Source organism: Doryrhamphus excisus, chromosome 19 (genome assembly GCF_030265055.1).
Source record: "Doryrhamphus excisus isolate RoL2022-K1 chromosome 19, RoL_Dexc_1.0, whole genome shotgun sequence".
Taxonomy (NCBI): Eukaryota; Metazoa; Chordata; class Actinopteri; order Syngnathiformes; family Syngnathidae; genus Doryrhamphus; species Doryrhamphus excisus.
Genome location: NC_080484.1, coordinates 15,449,298 through 15,466,284, shown reverse-complemented (window position 1 = coordinate 15,466,284; position 16,987 = coordinate 15,449,298). Strand labels below are relative to the sequence as shown.

At 42.3% G+C, this 16,987-nt stretch overlaps 1 protein-coding gene across 5 annotated transcripts in view; it reads left to right on the top strand.

Moving 5' to 3' along the window:
* Nucleotides 1–16,987, top strand: part of nin (ninein (GSK3B interacting protein)) — a 36,475-nt gene that overhangs the window by 9,473 nt on the left and 10,015 nt on the right. For 3 of the 5 annotated variants that reach the window (XM_058056981.1, XM_058056980.1, XM_058056983.1), the window contains exons 5-21: nucleotides 1,100–1,145; nucleotides 1,221–1,399; nucleotides 1,489–1,635; nucleotides 2,662–2,829; nucleotides 2,906–3,042; nucleotides 3,119–3,259; nucleotides 3,345–3,519; nucleotides 5,456–5,566; nucleotides 5,652–5,741; nucleotides 6,522–6,663; nucleotides 6,938–7,059; nucleotides 8,467–9,482; nucleotides 11,145–12,950; nucleotides 15,903–16,001; nucleotides 16,081–16,150; nucleotides 16,231–16,398; nucleotides 16,471–16,587. In XM_058056981.1, coding sequence (XP_057912964.1) covers nucleotides 1,100–1,145; nucleotides 1,221–1,399; nucleotides 1,489–1,635; nucleotides 2,662–2,829; nucleotides 2,906–3,042; nucleotides 3,119–3,259; nucleotides 3,345–3,519; nucleotides 5,456–5,566; nucleotides 5,652–5,741; nucleotides 6,522–6,663; nucleotides 6,938–7,059; nucleotides 8,467–9,482; nucleotides 11,145–12,950; nucleotides 15,903–16,001; nucleotides 16,081–16,150; nucleotides 16,231–16,398; nucleotides 16,471–16,587 — 4,734 coding nt within the window. The remainder of the gene's footprint in view (nucleotides 1–1,099; nucleotides 1,146–1,220; nucleotides 1,400–1,488; nucleotides 1,636–2,661; nucleotides 2,830–2,905; nucleotides 3,043–3,118; nucleotides 3,260–3,344; nucleotides 3,520–5,455; nucleotides 5,567–5,651; nucleotides 5,742–6,521; nucleotides 6,664–6,937; nucleotides 7,060–8,466; nucleotides 9,483–11,144; nucleotides 12,951–15,902; nucleotides 16,002–16,080; nucleotides 16,151–16,230; nucleotides 16,399–16,470; nucleotides 16,588–16,987) is intronic. The other 2 variants (XM_058056982.1, XM_058056984.1) reach the window with 2 other exon arrangements.

The window sequence follows — 16,987 nt, the reverse complement described above, 5'->3', positions numbered from 1 at the left end:
TGGGCGACCAGCAGATGGGTCGTGTTTGGGAGGAGGAGGAGGAGGAGGAGGAGGAGGAGGAGGAGGATTGCTGGGCCATGACCCCTGGAACAATGAAACTAGTCCCGGATGCCTCCACACCCCGTTCGTGCTCCACATTCCCCATCTGGTCTTCATTCCTCCATCTCACAAACTACAGAAACCCTACCAGAAGAAGCCATTTTTTTTAGTCGAGCACTGCAAGTGACGTAGCATATGAATGATTAGTTCCTAAGGATGCATCTCATCAAGTGGTTCAACCGCAGGTTATTGGACCAGTGACCTCGCCGGGGGCCCATGCCATCACAAAAGACCCCCGCCCCTCCCCATCCCTTCTTGAACCCTAAGCTCATTTAAAAAATCCTTTATAAGCAGCAGCTGCAGGACGACAATTAGCCAGCTGAGTGTGGCGTATTTATTACCCCCAACTTCTCGCCTCCATCCCCGTCACATTGACGCTGCTCTTTGTATTGACGCTCACAAGATGGACGCAGGTGGGTCTAACGTTGGGGGTTCCGGTGAGGGCCATGTAGCCAAAAATGAAAGGATAGTAAAGATATGCTAAGATGTTATTCATTTTCTACTGCCTTTGGGTGGTGCTGGAGCCTATCCCAGCTGTCTTCGGGCGAGAAGTGGGGTACACCCTGGACTGGTCGGCAGCCAATCACAGGGCACATATAGACAAACAACTATTCACACTCACATTCATACCTATGGACAATTTGGAGTCGCTAATTAACCTAGCATGTTTTTTGGAATGTGGGAGGAAACCGGAGTACCCGGAGAAAAAAAACACGCATGCACGGGAACATGGAAACTCCACACAGAGATAGCCGAGGGTGGGATTGAACCCCATTTTCCTAGCTGTGAGGTCTTCGCGCTAACCGCCCTGCTAAGATGTTATATTTTAAGAAAAAAGTGCATCTTAGGGTCGCACGGTGGACCAGTGGTTAGCATGTAACCAGGAGATTACCTGCTCCGTATCGCTGTGTGGAGTTAGCATGTTGCATGTTTCCGACCACATTCCAAAAACATGCATGTTTGCTGACTTTCTCGTTTTTTTTGTGTTTATCTTTGCTAGCGTTGGAACGCTGATGAAAGAAACACAGAAGAGTATGAAGCAGAAGGTTCGTACCTTTTTTTTTTTTGTCTTCGCTACCACAACGTTTATCCCAAACTCAGCCTTTTTGTGTGTGACACAGGCCAGATGCACCTGTGGAACCCCGACGAGACCAACACCCCTCGAGCGTCCGCGCCGGCGCCCCATTCCGAGCATCTCGAAGCCAGGCTTGAAGAGGCATGCCAGGACCTGGCCATAGCGTGGGACGGATGCGCCGGTCGCGCTGATCTGCTCGCTCTGTGTGACTATCTGGGCGTGGAGGTAAAGACTGGAGGGTGGAGGGTGGATGGAGCCTTCCCAGCGCTGTTGGCAAGTAGAATTTTCATCAATGAGCTGCGTGTCTCCGCCAGATGAGTGCCGACGTGGTCCAGAGTCTCAACGGTGACAGCTGGATGAACGTTCAGGAGTTTGTCTCCACGGTTTTAATCCACAGTAAACCTGCCACCCCGTCTGCCTCCACTCCTTACAGGCAGCTTAAACGCCACCACTCCACCCAGGTGAATGGGCCATAACGTGTCTTTCTGGTTTCCATAAAAAAATTATTTTTTAAACTTGGTATAATAAAAATGTCATTATTTTTAAAGTTAAAAAATTCGATAATTTAAAAACTAAAAAGACATGTCTTGGATTAAAAAAAAAAGTTTACATTTTTACATTAAAAAAAATGAAATGCACGCAACATATTTTAAAATAAGCATTTAAAAAAATAAAATTTTACTTAGTATAATAGAAATATATATATTTTTAAGTAATATATTTAAATAAAAAATACAAATAATGTTTTTTTCTTTTTTTAAACTAAAAAATATGCATAACAATATTTAATATTACATGTCTTTGATGAGATTTTCTTTTTAGTGTTTTATAAAGAGATTTATTCAAAGTAAACAAATTTAAATATACTTACAAAATATTTTTTAAATAAGTTGACTTATATTTTAATTTTAAAGTGTTTTATTTTACTTTGTATATCATGAACACATTTTTAAAAGTAAAATTACAAATTTAAAATGCACAAAAATATTTTTTAAATAAGATTACATGTCTTTGATTTATTCAAAGTACACTAATTTAAATATACAAAAAATATTTAAAAAATAAGTTGACTTATTTTTTTGATTTTTAAAGTGGTTTTTTTCTTTGTATTTTATGAAGAAATTTTTTTTAAGTAAAATTACAAATTTAAAATGCACAAAAACATTTTTTTTAATAAGATTACATGTCTTTGATTTTTAAACATTGGTATTTTACAAATTGTTTACTTCATATAATAGAAATATATATATGTATATATATTATATGTGTGGTTGTGTGTGTTTTTATGTCAAAGTAATTAAAATATACTTAAATTTTTTAAATATAATTTATTTTTAAAAATTATTTTTAAAATTACAATATTGTAAAAAAATAATTTAAACTGTATTAAAAAACCGTAAAACAAGATGAATGATCATATGAACATTAAAATGCACTTCAGAACAACAGGAGGGCTTTTAAGCACAGCAACTTTTATTTCCCGTCAGCCCTTCGATGAGGTGGGCCGCAGGATTGCCACCCCCTCCGCCCTGATGAGCACCATCGGCACTCGACTCTTCTCCAGCCTGGACGACGGCACCGGCTTCATTCCGGTGGAGTCCGTCATGGACGCGTGGACGGAGGAGGGCGTGGAAAACGGCACAGAGATCCTGCAGGTGACCAACAAAAACCCTTCCTGTGCCGACTCATCCTGCGATACCGGAACGCTCTCTGAGACTTCCACTTTTTCAGGCCTTGAATTTCAGCCTGGACGGCAAGCTGAGCCTGTGTGATCTCGCTGCGGCGCTGGAAAATGAACTCCTGGCCACCAAGAACGGCGTCCACCACGCCGCGTTGGCCAGCTTCAAAGCGGAGATCAGGCATCTTCTGTGAGTAGTCTAAAAGAATTTAGCGGCGCTGGGACTGAATTATTGTTTGATTCTATTTTTTTTTTGTTGTCATTAGAGAGCGTGTTGACGGAGAACTGAGGGAGAAAGAGAAACTCCGATCGGATCTGGAAAAGGCAGAGAGACTTAAAAACCAACTGGCCACTGAGGTGGATGAGCATCACTCGTCAATCGAAGACACTAATAACCTCAATCTCAGGTCACATCCGGCACCCGCAGAATTCCGGCTTTCCGACATGATATGGCCGACGTTCAATAAAAAGAAAATACTCTCTGTGCTTCAGGAAGTTGGAACAGGACCACCGAGAGAAGCTGGCCGCCGTCCGCTCGGAGATGATGGAGGAGATGGACCAGATTCGCCAGCAGGCGGCCCAGCAGCGCGAGGAGCTGGAGGCCAAGATGGAGAAGATCAAGGACGACGAATCCTTCCTCAGGGACCATCTCTCCATCTCGGTGAAGGTGAGGAAAAACCTTCTTGAACTATTAAGTTGATAAGTTGAACTTATTACTTAAGTAAAACTAAAATCATGCTGAAGAAATGGTCACACTAAAAAGATGGCTTGATGATAATAGATTGTCCTTGAACTTAAGTAAAACTAAAATCATGCTGAAGAAATGGTCACACTAAAAAGATGGCTTGATGATAATAGATTGTCCTTGAACTTAAGTAAAACTAAAATCATGATGAAGAAATGGTCACACTAAAAAGATGGTTCAATGATAAGATTGTCCTTGAACTTAAGTAAAACTAAAATCATGCTGAAGAAATGGTCACACTAAAAAGATGCTTTGACAATAATAGATTGTCCTTGAACTTAAGTAAAACTAAAATCATGCTGAAGAAATGGTCACACTAAAAAGATGGTTTGATGATAATAGATTGTCCTTGAACTTAAGTAAAACTAAAATAATGATGATGAAACGGTCACACTAAAAAGATGGTTCGATGATAATAGATTGTCCTTGAGCTTAAGTAAAACTAAAATCATGCTGAAGAAAAGGTCACACTAAAAAGATGGTTTGATGATAATAGATTGTCCTTGAACTTAAGTAAAACTAAAATCATGCTGAAGAAAAGGTCACACTAAAAAGATGGTTTGATGATAATAGATTGTCCTTGAACTTAAGTAAAACTAAAATCATGCTGAAGAAATGGTCACACTAAAAAGATGGTTTGATGATAATAGATTGTCCTTGAACTTAAGTAAAACTAAAATCATGCTGAAGAAATGGTCACACTAAAAAGATGGCTTGATGATAATAGATTGTCCTTGAACTTAAGTAAAACTAAAATCATGCTGAAGAAATGGTTACACTAAAAAGATGGCTTGATGATAATAGATTGTCCTTGAACTTAAATAAAACTAAAATCATGCTGAAGAAATGGTCACACTAAAAAGATGGTTCGATGATAATAGATTGTCCTTGAACTTAAGTAAAACTAAAATCATGCTGATGAACTTAAGTAAAACTAAAATCATGCTGAAGAAATGGTCACACTAAAAAGATGGCTTGATGATAATAGATTGCCCTTGAACTTAAATAAAACTAAAATCATGCTGAAGAAATGGTCACACTAAAAAGATGGTTTGATGATAATAGATTGTCCTTGAACTTAAGTAAAACTAATGATGAAACGGTCACACTAAAAAGATGGCTTGATGATAACAGATTGTCCTTGAACTTAAGTAAAACTAAAATCATGCTGAAGAAATGGTCACACTAAAAAGATGGTTCGATGATAATAGATTGTTCTTGAACTTAAGTAAAACTAAAATCATGCTGTTTGGTAACAGCAGAAAGGACACTTACCAACAAATACAAATAGACAGTGTAGACATTGAAAGAGTGAATGAAAAAAATAATACAATAAATACAATTTTTTAAAAAATTAAATAAAATTAAAATAAATAAATAAAGAAATAATAAAAATAAAAACGTAAACTATATAATAATATATATAATAATCTATAATATATATATATATTATACAAAATACAAACTTAAACTATATTAGGAAAGCAGGAAGTGAACAAACGTAACAGTTAGTGATTGTAAAAGTACCAGATGGAGGGGTAGGATTTAATAAGCTTTGCTTCTTCCTACTCCTTTTGGACATGTGGAACTGTGAACTGATTATGGGATGCATTCAATTGTAATCTGATGCATGTTCAAATGAAATAAAACCATTACCATTACCATAAAACGAGCCGTCTTCCACTATTGTTGAATTATCTTTATTGCCATATTGAATAATGGTGACTATAGGGGTGTTATGTCATGTCTAGAGGGCTCTACTAATGTTAAAAAGCATATTTAGAAACGGTCAGGTTGAGTCTGGTACCAATTAAACGCCTTTCGGTCTTTGTGTTGCCTTTGTGTTGTCATGTGACAGGAAAACAGACGTCTGGAAGTGGAGTTGCTGGACTGCAGTGAAAAACTCCTAGAGACCGAAGGCCAGGTGGCAAAGCTGCGGGCCAGTTTGGACAGCATCATGAAGGAAAAAGTAAAAAAAACGATCCGCCATGTCTTCTGCGAGTTTTCACTCGGCAAGTTCAGGATACTGAAGATGTGTGTGTTTCCTTTTTTAGTTTGGCGATGTGGAATCGGGCAGCGGCGACTTCTTTCTCCAGGAGGAGCGCATGAAGCAGCTACGACTGAGTTACGAAGCACAGTGCAGGGTAAATGCTGCTCAATGGCATGGACACATGAGGATTACAGCTTGCTTGATGCCGCATTGGTACAGATAATTATACGACATCCATAGAAATCATTATTTTTAGCATATACAGATATCAGTGTTCACAATGCCTGTTTCAAGCGCGGCGCAAACACTCACTCGTCGCGTGTCACACGTCATCCGGAGTCCGACACAGCCCCGCCCACAAAGCATTCTTCCAAAGGCGCTACTTAGATGATCACATGGCCAGCCTGAAATCAGAATCAGAATGGTAATGGTTTAATTTCATTTGAACATGCATCAGATTACAATTGAATGCATCCCATAATCAGTTCCCAGTTCCACATGTCCAAAAGGAGTAGGAAGAAGCAAAGCTTATTAAATCCTACCCCTCCATCTGGTACTTTTACAATCACTAACTGTTACATTTGTTCACTTCCTGCTTTCCTAATATAGTTTTATTTTTTATAATTTTTTAATAAATAAAATTTTGTAAAAAATATTTTTTAAATGTATTATTATAAATTATAAAAAAATATTATTAAAAAGTATTAATTTTTTAAAAATAAACAAATGTAAAAAAATATTTTTTTAATTTTTTTGTATTTTTTGTCCCGTACCAAAGTACTCGGTGATATGAGCATCCAATGCCATAATGGGTACCATAGTAAGTGTCAATATAGTGATATATATAGCACATCATGACTGGTTCAAAACTCTTCATCCTTGTATTTAGCTAATTTATTTTATTTTTTTCATTAATTTATTTTATTTTTGCCAGGAATTGCAGGATCGTGTGGACGAGCTGCAGTCGGAGGTGCGAGACTTCAACAGCCTGGGCCCCCATGGACCCCACCAGCCCTGCCACAAGCCTCTCTCTGAGGAGCTGGAGAGCAAAAGTCCCGCCATGGAGTCTGACCCAGGTAGGACTCCTGAACGCACCTTGCAGACCCACAGCGGAAGGGGGTAGGGCGATGAGTCTGAAAACATCGAAACCATGTCAAGAAACTTTAGACTCTGTTCTTTCATCAGAAAAAAAGAGTTTGTTTTTATCCTTTTGGGGTCTTTATAAATGGGCAGTAGAACATAGGGTGGTTTTAGCGAACTCTAGTTTCCAAACAGTTTCACGGGCCTGAGTTTGACACATGTGGGGTCAGCGATTAGTGATGTCTGACTTGTGATGGGTGGCGTGTTCAGGCCTCGGCTCCGAGGAGGTTCATCCTTTCAGCGTGAGTCTGGAGGCGGAGATGATGCTGGAGCAGCAAAAGGAGCAGCATCTTCAGCAAATGGAACGGCTGAGGACGCAGCTGGAAGGCCAAGTGAGTCCTTTTCCGTCCGTTCTTGGAAATACTTGGATGATCATGATGCCCTTTGGACATGTGACATGTGACATGTTACATGTTACATGTTGGCTTGCGACCGGAACCCAAGCTTGGCTGGGCGGCTTATTGCCCCACCAACTACTGGTGATAAACATTATTATGCTGCTAAAATGGCATTATTTTACTTAATACACATAATATTTTATTATATCATTATATACTAATATGTATTATGTTATATTATACTAATATATATATACTAATATGCTATACTAATATACTAGTATTATATATTATTATTACATTATATAATATTAATAATATTATACATTTGTCATAAAAATACGCCTTTTTTTTCGCTGAATATTTTCACTTTATTCTTGTAAAATTACTGCAATTTTTTCAATTTTTGCAGCTTAGTCTTTGTGTAAAGTTATACTTTATATGTTACATGTTGGCTTGTGACCGGAACACAAGCTTGGCTGGGCGGCGTATTGCCCCACCAACTACTGGTGATAAACATTATTATGCTCCTAAAATGGCATTATTTTACTTAATACACATAATATTATATTATATCATAATATACTATATACTAATATATATTATATTATATTAAACTAATATATATATATACTAATATACTATTATTATATTACATTATATAATATTATGTCATAAAAATAAATTTTTTTTTCGCTGAATATTTTCACTTTATTTGTGTAAAATTACTGCAATTTTTTCAATTTTTGCAGCTTAGTTTTTGTGTAAAGTTATATTTTTAGAATGTCCCAATTAACTCGTTGACCGCCAGCCATTTTCAGAGAAGAAAATACTCCGTACTCCGTACTGAGTTTGGGAGGGGGGCATTTTTGCTAAACTTTCAAGACCCACAAAATATTGAGTTTGAGGACTACATAAACATCAAAACCATGTCAAGAAACTTTAGACTCTCTTCTTTCATCAGAAAGAAGAGTTTGTTTTTATCCTTTTTGGGTCTTTATAAATGGGCAGTAGAACATAGGGTGGTTTTAGCGAAAACACCTGTTTAGAACATTCATTCATTTTCGAGGGTGGCAGGGGGTGCTGGAGCCTATCCCAGCTGTCTTGGGACGAGAGGCGGGGTACACCCTGGACTGGTGGCCAGCCAATCACAGGGCACATATAGACAAACAACCATTCACACTCACATTCATACCTATGGACAATTTGGAGTTGCTAATTAACCTAGCATGTTTTTGGAATGTGGGAGGAAACCCACGCATGCACAGGGAGAACATGCAAACTCCACAAAGAGATGGCCGAGGGTGGAATTGAACGCGGGTCTCCTAGCTGTGAGGCCTGCACGCTAACCACTAACCACACCCACCACACTGACACTTCCTCCTCTTGTTCGTCCTGCAGATCAGCGAATTCAAAGCAACGCTTGAGGAACAGAGGGCAGCCCACCAGGACCAGAAGGACGTGCTGGCCCTCAAGTACCAGCAGGAGGTGCGGGCCTTGAGGGAGGAGCTGGACGGCACGCGGGAGCTCCAGAGCCAGCTCGAACAGGCGGAGCTGGAGCGGACCCGTTCAGAGCAGCAGCAGGCAGGGGAGGTGAACGCCCTGAGGCGGCAGCTGCTGGAGGCCCAGACCCACGCTGGAGAACTGGAGGAGCAGCTGAGCAACCTGCAAGGGCAACCCCTTCTTCCTGAGATGGAGGAGCTTAGAAAGCAACACGGCGGTGAGATGAAGACGCTAGAGAAGAAGAACATGGAGGTGTTGGAAAGCAGACTGAAAGAGGAGAGGAATAAACACCAGGAAGAGAAAGATGCGCTGAAGAAAAGCTGGTTAGATGGTTTTGAGAAGGAGAAGCAACTCTTGAGAGAAAGCCACGAGGTAGCGCTGAGGACCAGGCTGGAGGAGGAGCGGTCCATCTTCGAGGAGGAGCAAAGCAGAACCGTGCAGAAGCTGACGGAGGAGTGGCAAAAGGAGCGAGCTCAGCTGGACGAGCAGAACAACGAGGCCCTGCAGACGCTGCTCGAGGAGGAGATGCTGAGACTGCTCAGAGAGCAGGAGGAGAAGGAGAGCCAGTGGGAGAGCGAGCGTGCTCACCTGGTGCGGCAACAGGAGGAGGCGCTAATTAAACGTGTGGAGGAGCACGAGCGGAAACTGAAGCGGGAGCAGGAGGAGGAGCGACTGCAGTTGGAGGACGACTACGAGGGGATGCTCCAGGAGAGGCTGGACGAGGAGCGGGAGAAGCACCGGGCGGAGAAGGAGGAGATGGAGGAGAGGCTGAGAGCCTTGATGGACGTGGAGAAGGAGCGGCAGGAGGACATCCACCGCAACGCCCTGCAGGAGCTGACGCTCAAACACGCCGAGGAGAGGAGCACGCTCGGCGGCCTGCTGGACAAACTACGTGACGACATCGCTCAGGAGAGGTGAGACGGTCCCGTGGGTGTTCCTAATATTATGGCCAAATGAAAACAAATGTATGGATGCTCCTGCTACTGCTCCTTATGTTCCTCATTTTCTTGTATTATTATAAGAAACAATACAAAATACTGTACAACATTCATTTTCTACCGCTTATCGTCACGAGGGTCGCGGGCGTGCTGGAGCCTATCCCAGCTGCCTTTGGGCGAGAGGCCAGCCAATCACAGGGCACACAAGAACAAACAACTAATTGGAATAACAAGTTAGAAGAACAAAGTCAAATTACTATAGCAATAAAGTTGGAATTACAAGAAAAGTGTCAAGATATTTTAAACAAAAAACAGCAGAAAAATGAAAAATTAAGCTGTCGTTTTTAAGTAAAAATATTCAGAGTAAAAGGTCTCATTGTAACATGAATAAAATTTGCAATTTTATGAGATTAAACTCATAATATTGTGAGGGAAAAATGACATTTTGATAGAGTAGAGTTGAAATATTAAAGTTTATTTTTGCTTTTTTTTTCCATAATAAACAAAACAAATTAAGTTGCAGTTATTAATAAGGTCAAAATATGATGGGTATGATGGCATAATTACCAGAAGAAATAAAAATGCTATTGCATTTTTTTATTGAAAATTAAAATATATATATATATATTAATACAGACAAAAAAGGAAAGAATACATTTATTTTAAAATTATTTTTAATTTATTTAAAAAAAATTCAAAAATAAAGTCAAAATATGATGGGTATAATGGCATAATTACCAGAAGAAATAGTTTGAAAATTAAAGTATATATATATTAATACAGCCAAAATGGGAAGAATAAATTTATTTTTAATTTATTAAAAAAAATTCAAATTTATTATAAATGTACAAGAATAAAGTCAAAATATGATGGGTATATTGGCATAATTACCAGAAGAAATAGTTTGAAAATTAAAATATATATATATTATTACAGCCAAAAAGGGGAAGAATACATTTCTTTGTAATTTATTTTTAAATTATTTTTAATTTATTAAAAAAAATCAAATTTATTATAAATGTACAAGAATAAAGTCAAAATATGATGGGTATAATGGCATAATTACAGAAGAAATTGTTTGAAAATTAAAATATATATATATATACAGCCAAAAAGGGGAGGAGTAAATTTATTTTTTATTTATTTTAAAATTATTTTTTATTTATTTTAAAAAAATCAAATTTATTATAAATGTACAAGAATAAAGTCAAAATATTAAAATAAAAACAAAGTGGAAATAAATTATATTAAGAGGGGGAAAAAAATACTTTTAGTAGCATAGAGTTGAATTTTTTTTTGTTGTAATATTATGAAACAAAAACAATATAATTTTGGGGAAAAGTTCTAATATCGTGGGATTAATGTCCTAACAAATAAAGCAAAGGAAGTCTGGTGCTGACTGGTGGGGTTTTTGGCAGAATTCCATGTTCAGACGTGTAGTGAAGCCTGCTTTTTAAAGGAAATCTATATAATGTAATGGTGGGCGTATACAAGAGGCGGGTCTTCCAGCTGGGGGGGCGAATGAGAAGTAAACAAATGAGATCGAAGGTATATTTTCCATCCCCGGTGTCCCATTCCCGTAAGAGACTTTTAATGCGCGGTGGTCGAGTGGAGTTGAAAGTGTTTTCTGTGGCGCAGGCAGCACATGGAGGTGAGCTTCTCCCAGAAAATCAAGGAAATTGAGCGCCGTTTCTCAGGTGACCAAGAGTCCGTCGCCGAGCGCTTTCGGGCGGACGTAGAGACGCTGGAGCGGCACTACCAAATACAGCTGCAGCAGCTCTCGGAGAGCCACGCCCAGCAGAAGCTCCACTGGGAGGCGCAGATGCAGAGAGCGCTCGGGGGCGCCGAGGAGCAAAGGCTTGAGCTGGAGAGGGTACATGAGGAATTCTTGGAAGCAATGGCCAAGAAGAACCAAGCGTTGCAGCATGACATGGAGAACATCAGGAGAACGTCCCAGACCAAAGAAATGGAGATGAGTTGCCAGTTGAAAGACCTACACAACCAACTTCAGGAGAGCTTGCAGGCCAACCGTCAGCTCCTCGCTCAGTCCGACGAGGAAGCAGCCGAGGTCAAACTCTTGCTCAGCCAGACAGTGGAAGACTTCCAGCAGGAGAGGGAGGACCTTCTGAACAGCCGTTCGCAGCTGGAGACCAAATACAAGGAGATGCTTTCCATTTCTGAAAGACAGACAGCCGAGAGGATTCAACTGCTCACTGAGCGTGACGACTTGAAGCTGAGGATGGAGGAGATGGAAAAGCTCCTCAGACAGGCAGCAGATGATTTTGATGTGGACAGGAAGGAGCTACAAGAACATGTGCTCATTCTCGAGGAGAAGCTGAAAGGAATCCATGCCCAGGATGTGGAGAACAACGATATGAGAAAGGTATGGTTTGTCAGTTGTCCACGTCAAGCGATTAGAGAAGACACGGTGATGGAGATGGATGCACTGGGGGAACCTTCTGTAGTCGTCCTGGATATTGCACAGGAACCGTGTGAAGAACGAGACCCCGTGATGCTTGAAGCAAGCCAGAACCAAGTCCAGATATCTGATCTCAGCCACTCATGGACTGAGAAGGACTTGATGTGCAATGATCCGGAAGCATCTGCGATTGAGGAACCCGAAGATGGCCCTGAAGGTTGTTTAGTTACCAGAGAAGAAGACTCTGAGATGACCACCTGCAAAGCTGAGGACCCTGGGACCGATGAAGACAAGAAGAAAGCTTCCTCCTACCGAGAGTTCCAATGTGAAGACTCTGACAGAAGACTCTGTGAAGACTCTGAGGAACATGAACCCTCTCCTAGCTCGGCAAAGCCTTCACATGAAGATAAGCGGGATTCCTGGGATGACACCGAGGAACCTGTGGGCCAAGATGTCGTCTATGAACTACAAGCTTCGTATCACCAAGCCAGGGATGAGAACGTTCTCCTCCAGGAGAAGATCTCGCTACTCCAGCAGAAGACAGAACTCCTCCAGAGTCTCTTGGAGCACAACAACAAGAAGATCCTAACGGGTCACGAGTACCTGGAGGAGAACTACAGCCTCAAAGTGAAAATGTTTTTGCTGCTGGAGCACATCAAAGTGCTGGAGATGAAGGCCTTAAAAGTGAAAGAACTTCAGGCTCTCCGTGACGATTGCCTGCGTGAGAACGTCCAACTGAAGGAACAAAATGGTGAACTGAAAAAGAGGATTCAGAGCCTGGAAAGGAACACGTCTCCTGGTTTCCACGACGGACAGATGTCCCTTTTGGACGAGATCAACATGATGCGAGAGGAGAACTGTAAGCTCGCTGGGTTGTTCAGGGAGTTTGACATGAGTCCAGGTTCTCCTGGCGGATCTTGGGAGTCCTGTTCCTCAGAGGACGACATCTGTGATCTGGAGGTGAACACCACACCACCACATCTCCAAGATATCTCTGAGCTCCAAGGGAAGGACGCAGCAAATAGGTAATGTGGAGATCACCTAGGACCCGCCTCCCGTGGTTGCTGTCCTCCTTCCCTTATGTTCCTCCAGGACGGTGAAGTAGAACCGTTGTGAGTAGAACCCTTTTGCTCCCAAACCCGAACCTGTAGCTTTTTCTACTCCGAGATGGAATGTTGTCTGGGACTGTGGCAACTTGTCGTCGATGCTCGATGTCGATGTTAGCTTCGACAAAGTCGAGCAACGCGATGGTGACCTCCTACGAACTCCTACGGGTACTCGATTCACTCGGGTAACCAGTCACAGAATTGAGAATCGATGTGAATCAAGCACTCGAATCACTCGTCACAAAGACTCAGAAACTGGCACATGTTCAACAAGTTGGGAATCGGGTACTTGAGTCATATAGTACATGTGTAGAACTGTCACATGTGCAACAATCGGGCACTTGAGTCACCCGTTATGGAGCAAAGGCGCAGAAACTCCAACGAACCGGGTACTCGATTCACTCGGGTAACCAGTCACAGAGTTGAGAATCAATGATTAGAAACTCTGTGAATCGAGCACTCGAGTTACTCGTACTTGTCACAAAGACTCAGATACTAGCACATGTTCAACAAGTTGGGAATCGGGTACTTGAGTCATATAGTACATGTGTAGAACTGTCACATGTGCAACAATCGGGCACTCGAGTCACCCGTTACGGAGTAAAGGCACAGAAACTCCTACGAACCGGGTACTTGATTCACTCGGGTAACCAGTCACAGAGTTGAGAATCGATGCGTAAAAACTCTGAATCGAGCACTCGAGTTACTTGTACTTGTCACAAAGACTCAGAAACTAGCACATGCTCAACATGTTGGGAATCGGGTACTTGCGCCATATGGAGCATGTGGCGAACCGGCACATGCAACAATCGGGCACTCGAGTCACCCGTTACGGAGCAAAGGCGCAGAAACTCCTACGAACCGGGTACTTGATTCATTCGGGTAACCAGTCACAGAGTTGAGAATCGATGACTAGAAACTCTGTGAATCGAGCACTCGAATCATTCGTCACAAAGACTCAAAACTTGCACATGCTCAACAAGTTGGGAATCGGGTACTTGAGTCACATAGTACATGTGTAGAACTGTCACATGCGCAACAATCGGGCACTCGAGTCACCCGTTATGGAGCAAAGGCACAGAAACTCCTACGAACCGGGTACTCGATTCACTCGGGTAACCAGTCACAGAATTGAGAATCGATGCGTAAAAACTCTGTGAATCGAGCACTTGAATCACTTGTCACAAAGACTCAGAAACTAGCACATGTTCAACAAGTTGGGAATCGGGTACTTGAGTCACATGGAGCATGTGGCGAACCGGCACATGCAACAATCGGGCACTCGAGTCACCCGTTACGGAGCAAAGGTACAGAAACTCCTACGAACCGGGTACTCGATTCGCTCGGGTAACCAGTCACAGAGTTGAGAATCGAAGCGTAGAAACTATGTGAATCGAGCACTCGAATCACTCGTCACAAAGACTCGGAAACTTGCACATGCTCAAGTTGGGAATCGGGTACTTGCGTCACATGGAGCATGTGGCGAACCGTCACATGCAACAATCGGGCACTCGAGTCACCCGTTACGGAGCAAAGGCGCAGAAACTCCTATGAACCGGGTACTCGATTCACTCGGGTAACCGGTCACAGAATTGAGAATCGATGTGTAGAAACTCTGTGAATCGAGCACTTGAATCACTTGTCACAAAGACTCAGAAACTAGCACATGCTCAACAAGTTGGGAATCGGGTACTTGAGTCACATAGTACATGTGTAGAACTGTCACATGCGCAACAATCGGGCACTCGAGTCACCCGTTACGGAGCAAAGGCGCAGAAACTCCTACGAACCGGGTACTCGATTCACTTGGGTAACCAGTCACAGAGTTGAGAATCGATGCGTAAAAACTCTGAATCGAGCACTCGAGTTACTCGTACTTGTCACAAAGACTCAGAAACTAGCACATGCTCAACAAGTTGGGAATCGGGTACTTGAGTCACATGGAGCATGTGGCGAACCGGCACGTGCAACAATCGGGCACTCGAGTCACCCGTTACGGAGCAAAGGCGCAGAAACTCCAACAAACCGAGTACTCGATTCACTCGGGTAACCAGTCACAGAATTGAGAATCGATGCATAGAAACTCTGTGAATCGAGCACTCGAATCATTTGTCACAAAGACTCGGAAACTTGCACATGCTCAACAAGTTGGGAACCGGGTACTTGAGTCATATAGTACATGTGTAGAACTGTCACATGTGCAACAATCGGGCACTCGAGTCACCCGTTATGGAGCAAAGGCACAGAAACTCCTACGAACCGGGTACTCGATTCACTTGGGTAACCAGTCACAGAATTGAGAATCGATGCGTAGAAACTCTGTGAATCGAGCACTCGAGTTACTCGTACTCGTCACAAAGACTCAGAAACTTGCACATGTTCAACAAGTTGGGAATCGGGTACTTGAGTCACATAGTATATGTGTAGAACTGTCACATGCGCAACAATCGGGCACTCGAGTCACCCGTTACGGAGCAAAGGTGCAGAAACTCCTACGAACCGGGTACTTGATTCACTCGGGTAACCAGTCAAAGAATTGAGAATCGATGCGTAGAAACTCTGTGAATCGAGCACTCGAATCATTTGTCACAAAGACTCAGAAACTAGCACATGCTCAACAAGTTGGGAATCGGGTACTTGAGTCACTAAAGCCTCAAACGGTACATGCAAGCCAGCTGGTGGCACCAAACGACTCCTCGGCATTACAGTTGTCTTATTCGGGTCAATACAGCATCATAAAACATAAAACAACTTCCCATGAATGTGTCCCATGACTTTTGCCCATATGGTGTGTGTTTATTATGAATATTATATTTATATATTAATATTATATTTGACATGCTAATAATGTATTTCCTTTCTCCTCTTCAGAGCCACGGCCGCCAGCCTCGCTGATGAAAACGTCAGCCTCAAGCACAGGATTTCTTCGCTGGAAGAAGATGACCTGAAACAAGCTCGGGAAGATCTGACGTTAGCATCGCCCCACTTTTTTTGAATAATATCTATATTTGGGGAAAGTGATTTAGTTTTTATTAAAATGATATTTCAGGCACACGCTGGGGCAGCTCAATCGGGAGAAGGTGTCAGCTGGGCAGGCAGCGGAGGAGTTCAACAAACAGGCTAGTTTTTTAGCTGTAAAACAATACATGCACAAAACAGGAAGTTGGTGTTCCTCAAATCTTTTTGACTTCGGAAACAGATCTCCGATCTTCGCTCGCAAAGCCGGCACTTGCAGAGCGAGAACGAGACGCTAGCGGACAAGAACACCCGCAGCCTGGCGGACGTGGAGATGCTGAAGATGCAGCTGGCGCAGATGATGAAGGACAGCGAGAGGAAGGAGGTGTTGGCCGTTGAGGAGAAGAAAGAGGTACGCGGTAGTCTCGATGGCGGTGCGGTGGTCCTAGCGGCGTAGTTAACCCGTAGCGTGTCTTTGTGCTAGCTGGCATCGTGTGTGCGCTCTCTGGAGGCCGAGTTGACCAAAGCTCTGAAGGACACGGCCAGGCTGGAGGATAGGAACTCCCAGCTGGCCAAGCAGGCCTCTGAGCTCCAGGAGAAGGTGATGGCTCTTCAACACGGACTTCCTTATATGGGCGTGCCCTTATATGTCTCTGCTTAGCTCTGTTCACCGTGAAAGGAAAGATCATTTTGTTTAGTGTTCATAAAGAGGCAAGCATCAGGCAGAAGTGGTTGGAGTTACTGATTCCTGGCCATCATCTGTCTGTTTATTAAAATTGCGTCTTCAGCCAATCAGAGAACTTGAGTGGGCGGGTCTTTAGAGCGTTGGCCAAATGGAAGTACAGACACTACTTTAACCTCGTTGATGTCAAAGGTAAAATGTACATTATAATACATTGCAATAGTTACTTTTACGGGCGGCACGGCGGTCTAGTGGTTAGCGCGCAGACCTCACAGCTAGGAGACCAGGGTTCAATTCCACCCTCGGGCATCTCTGTGTG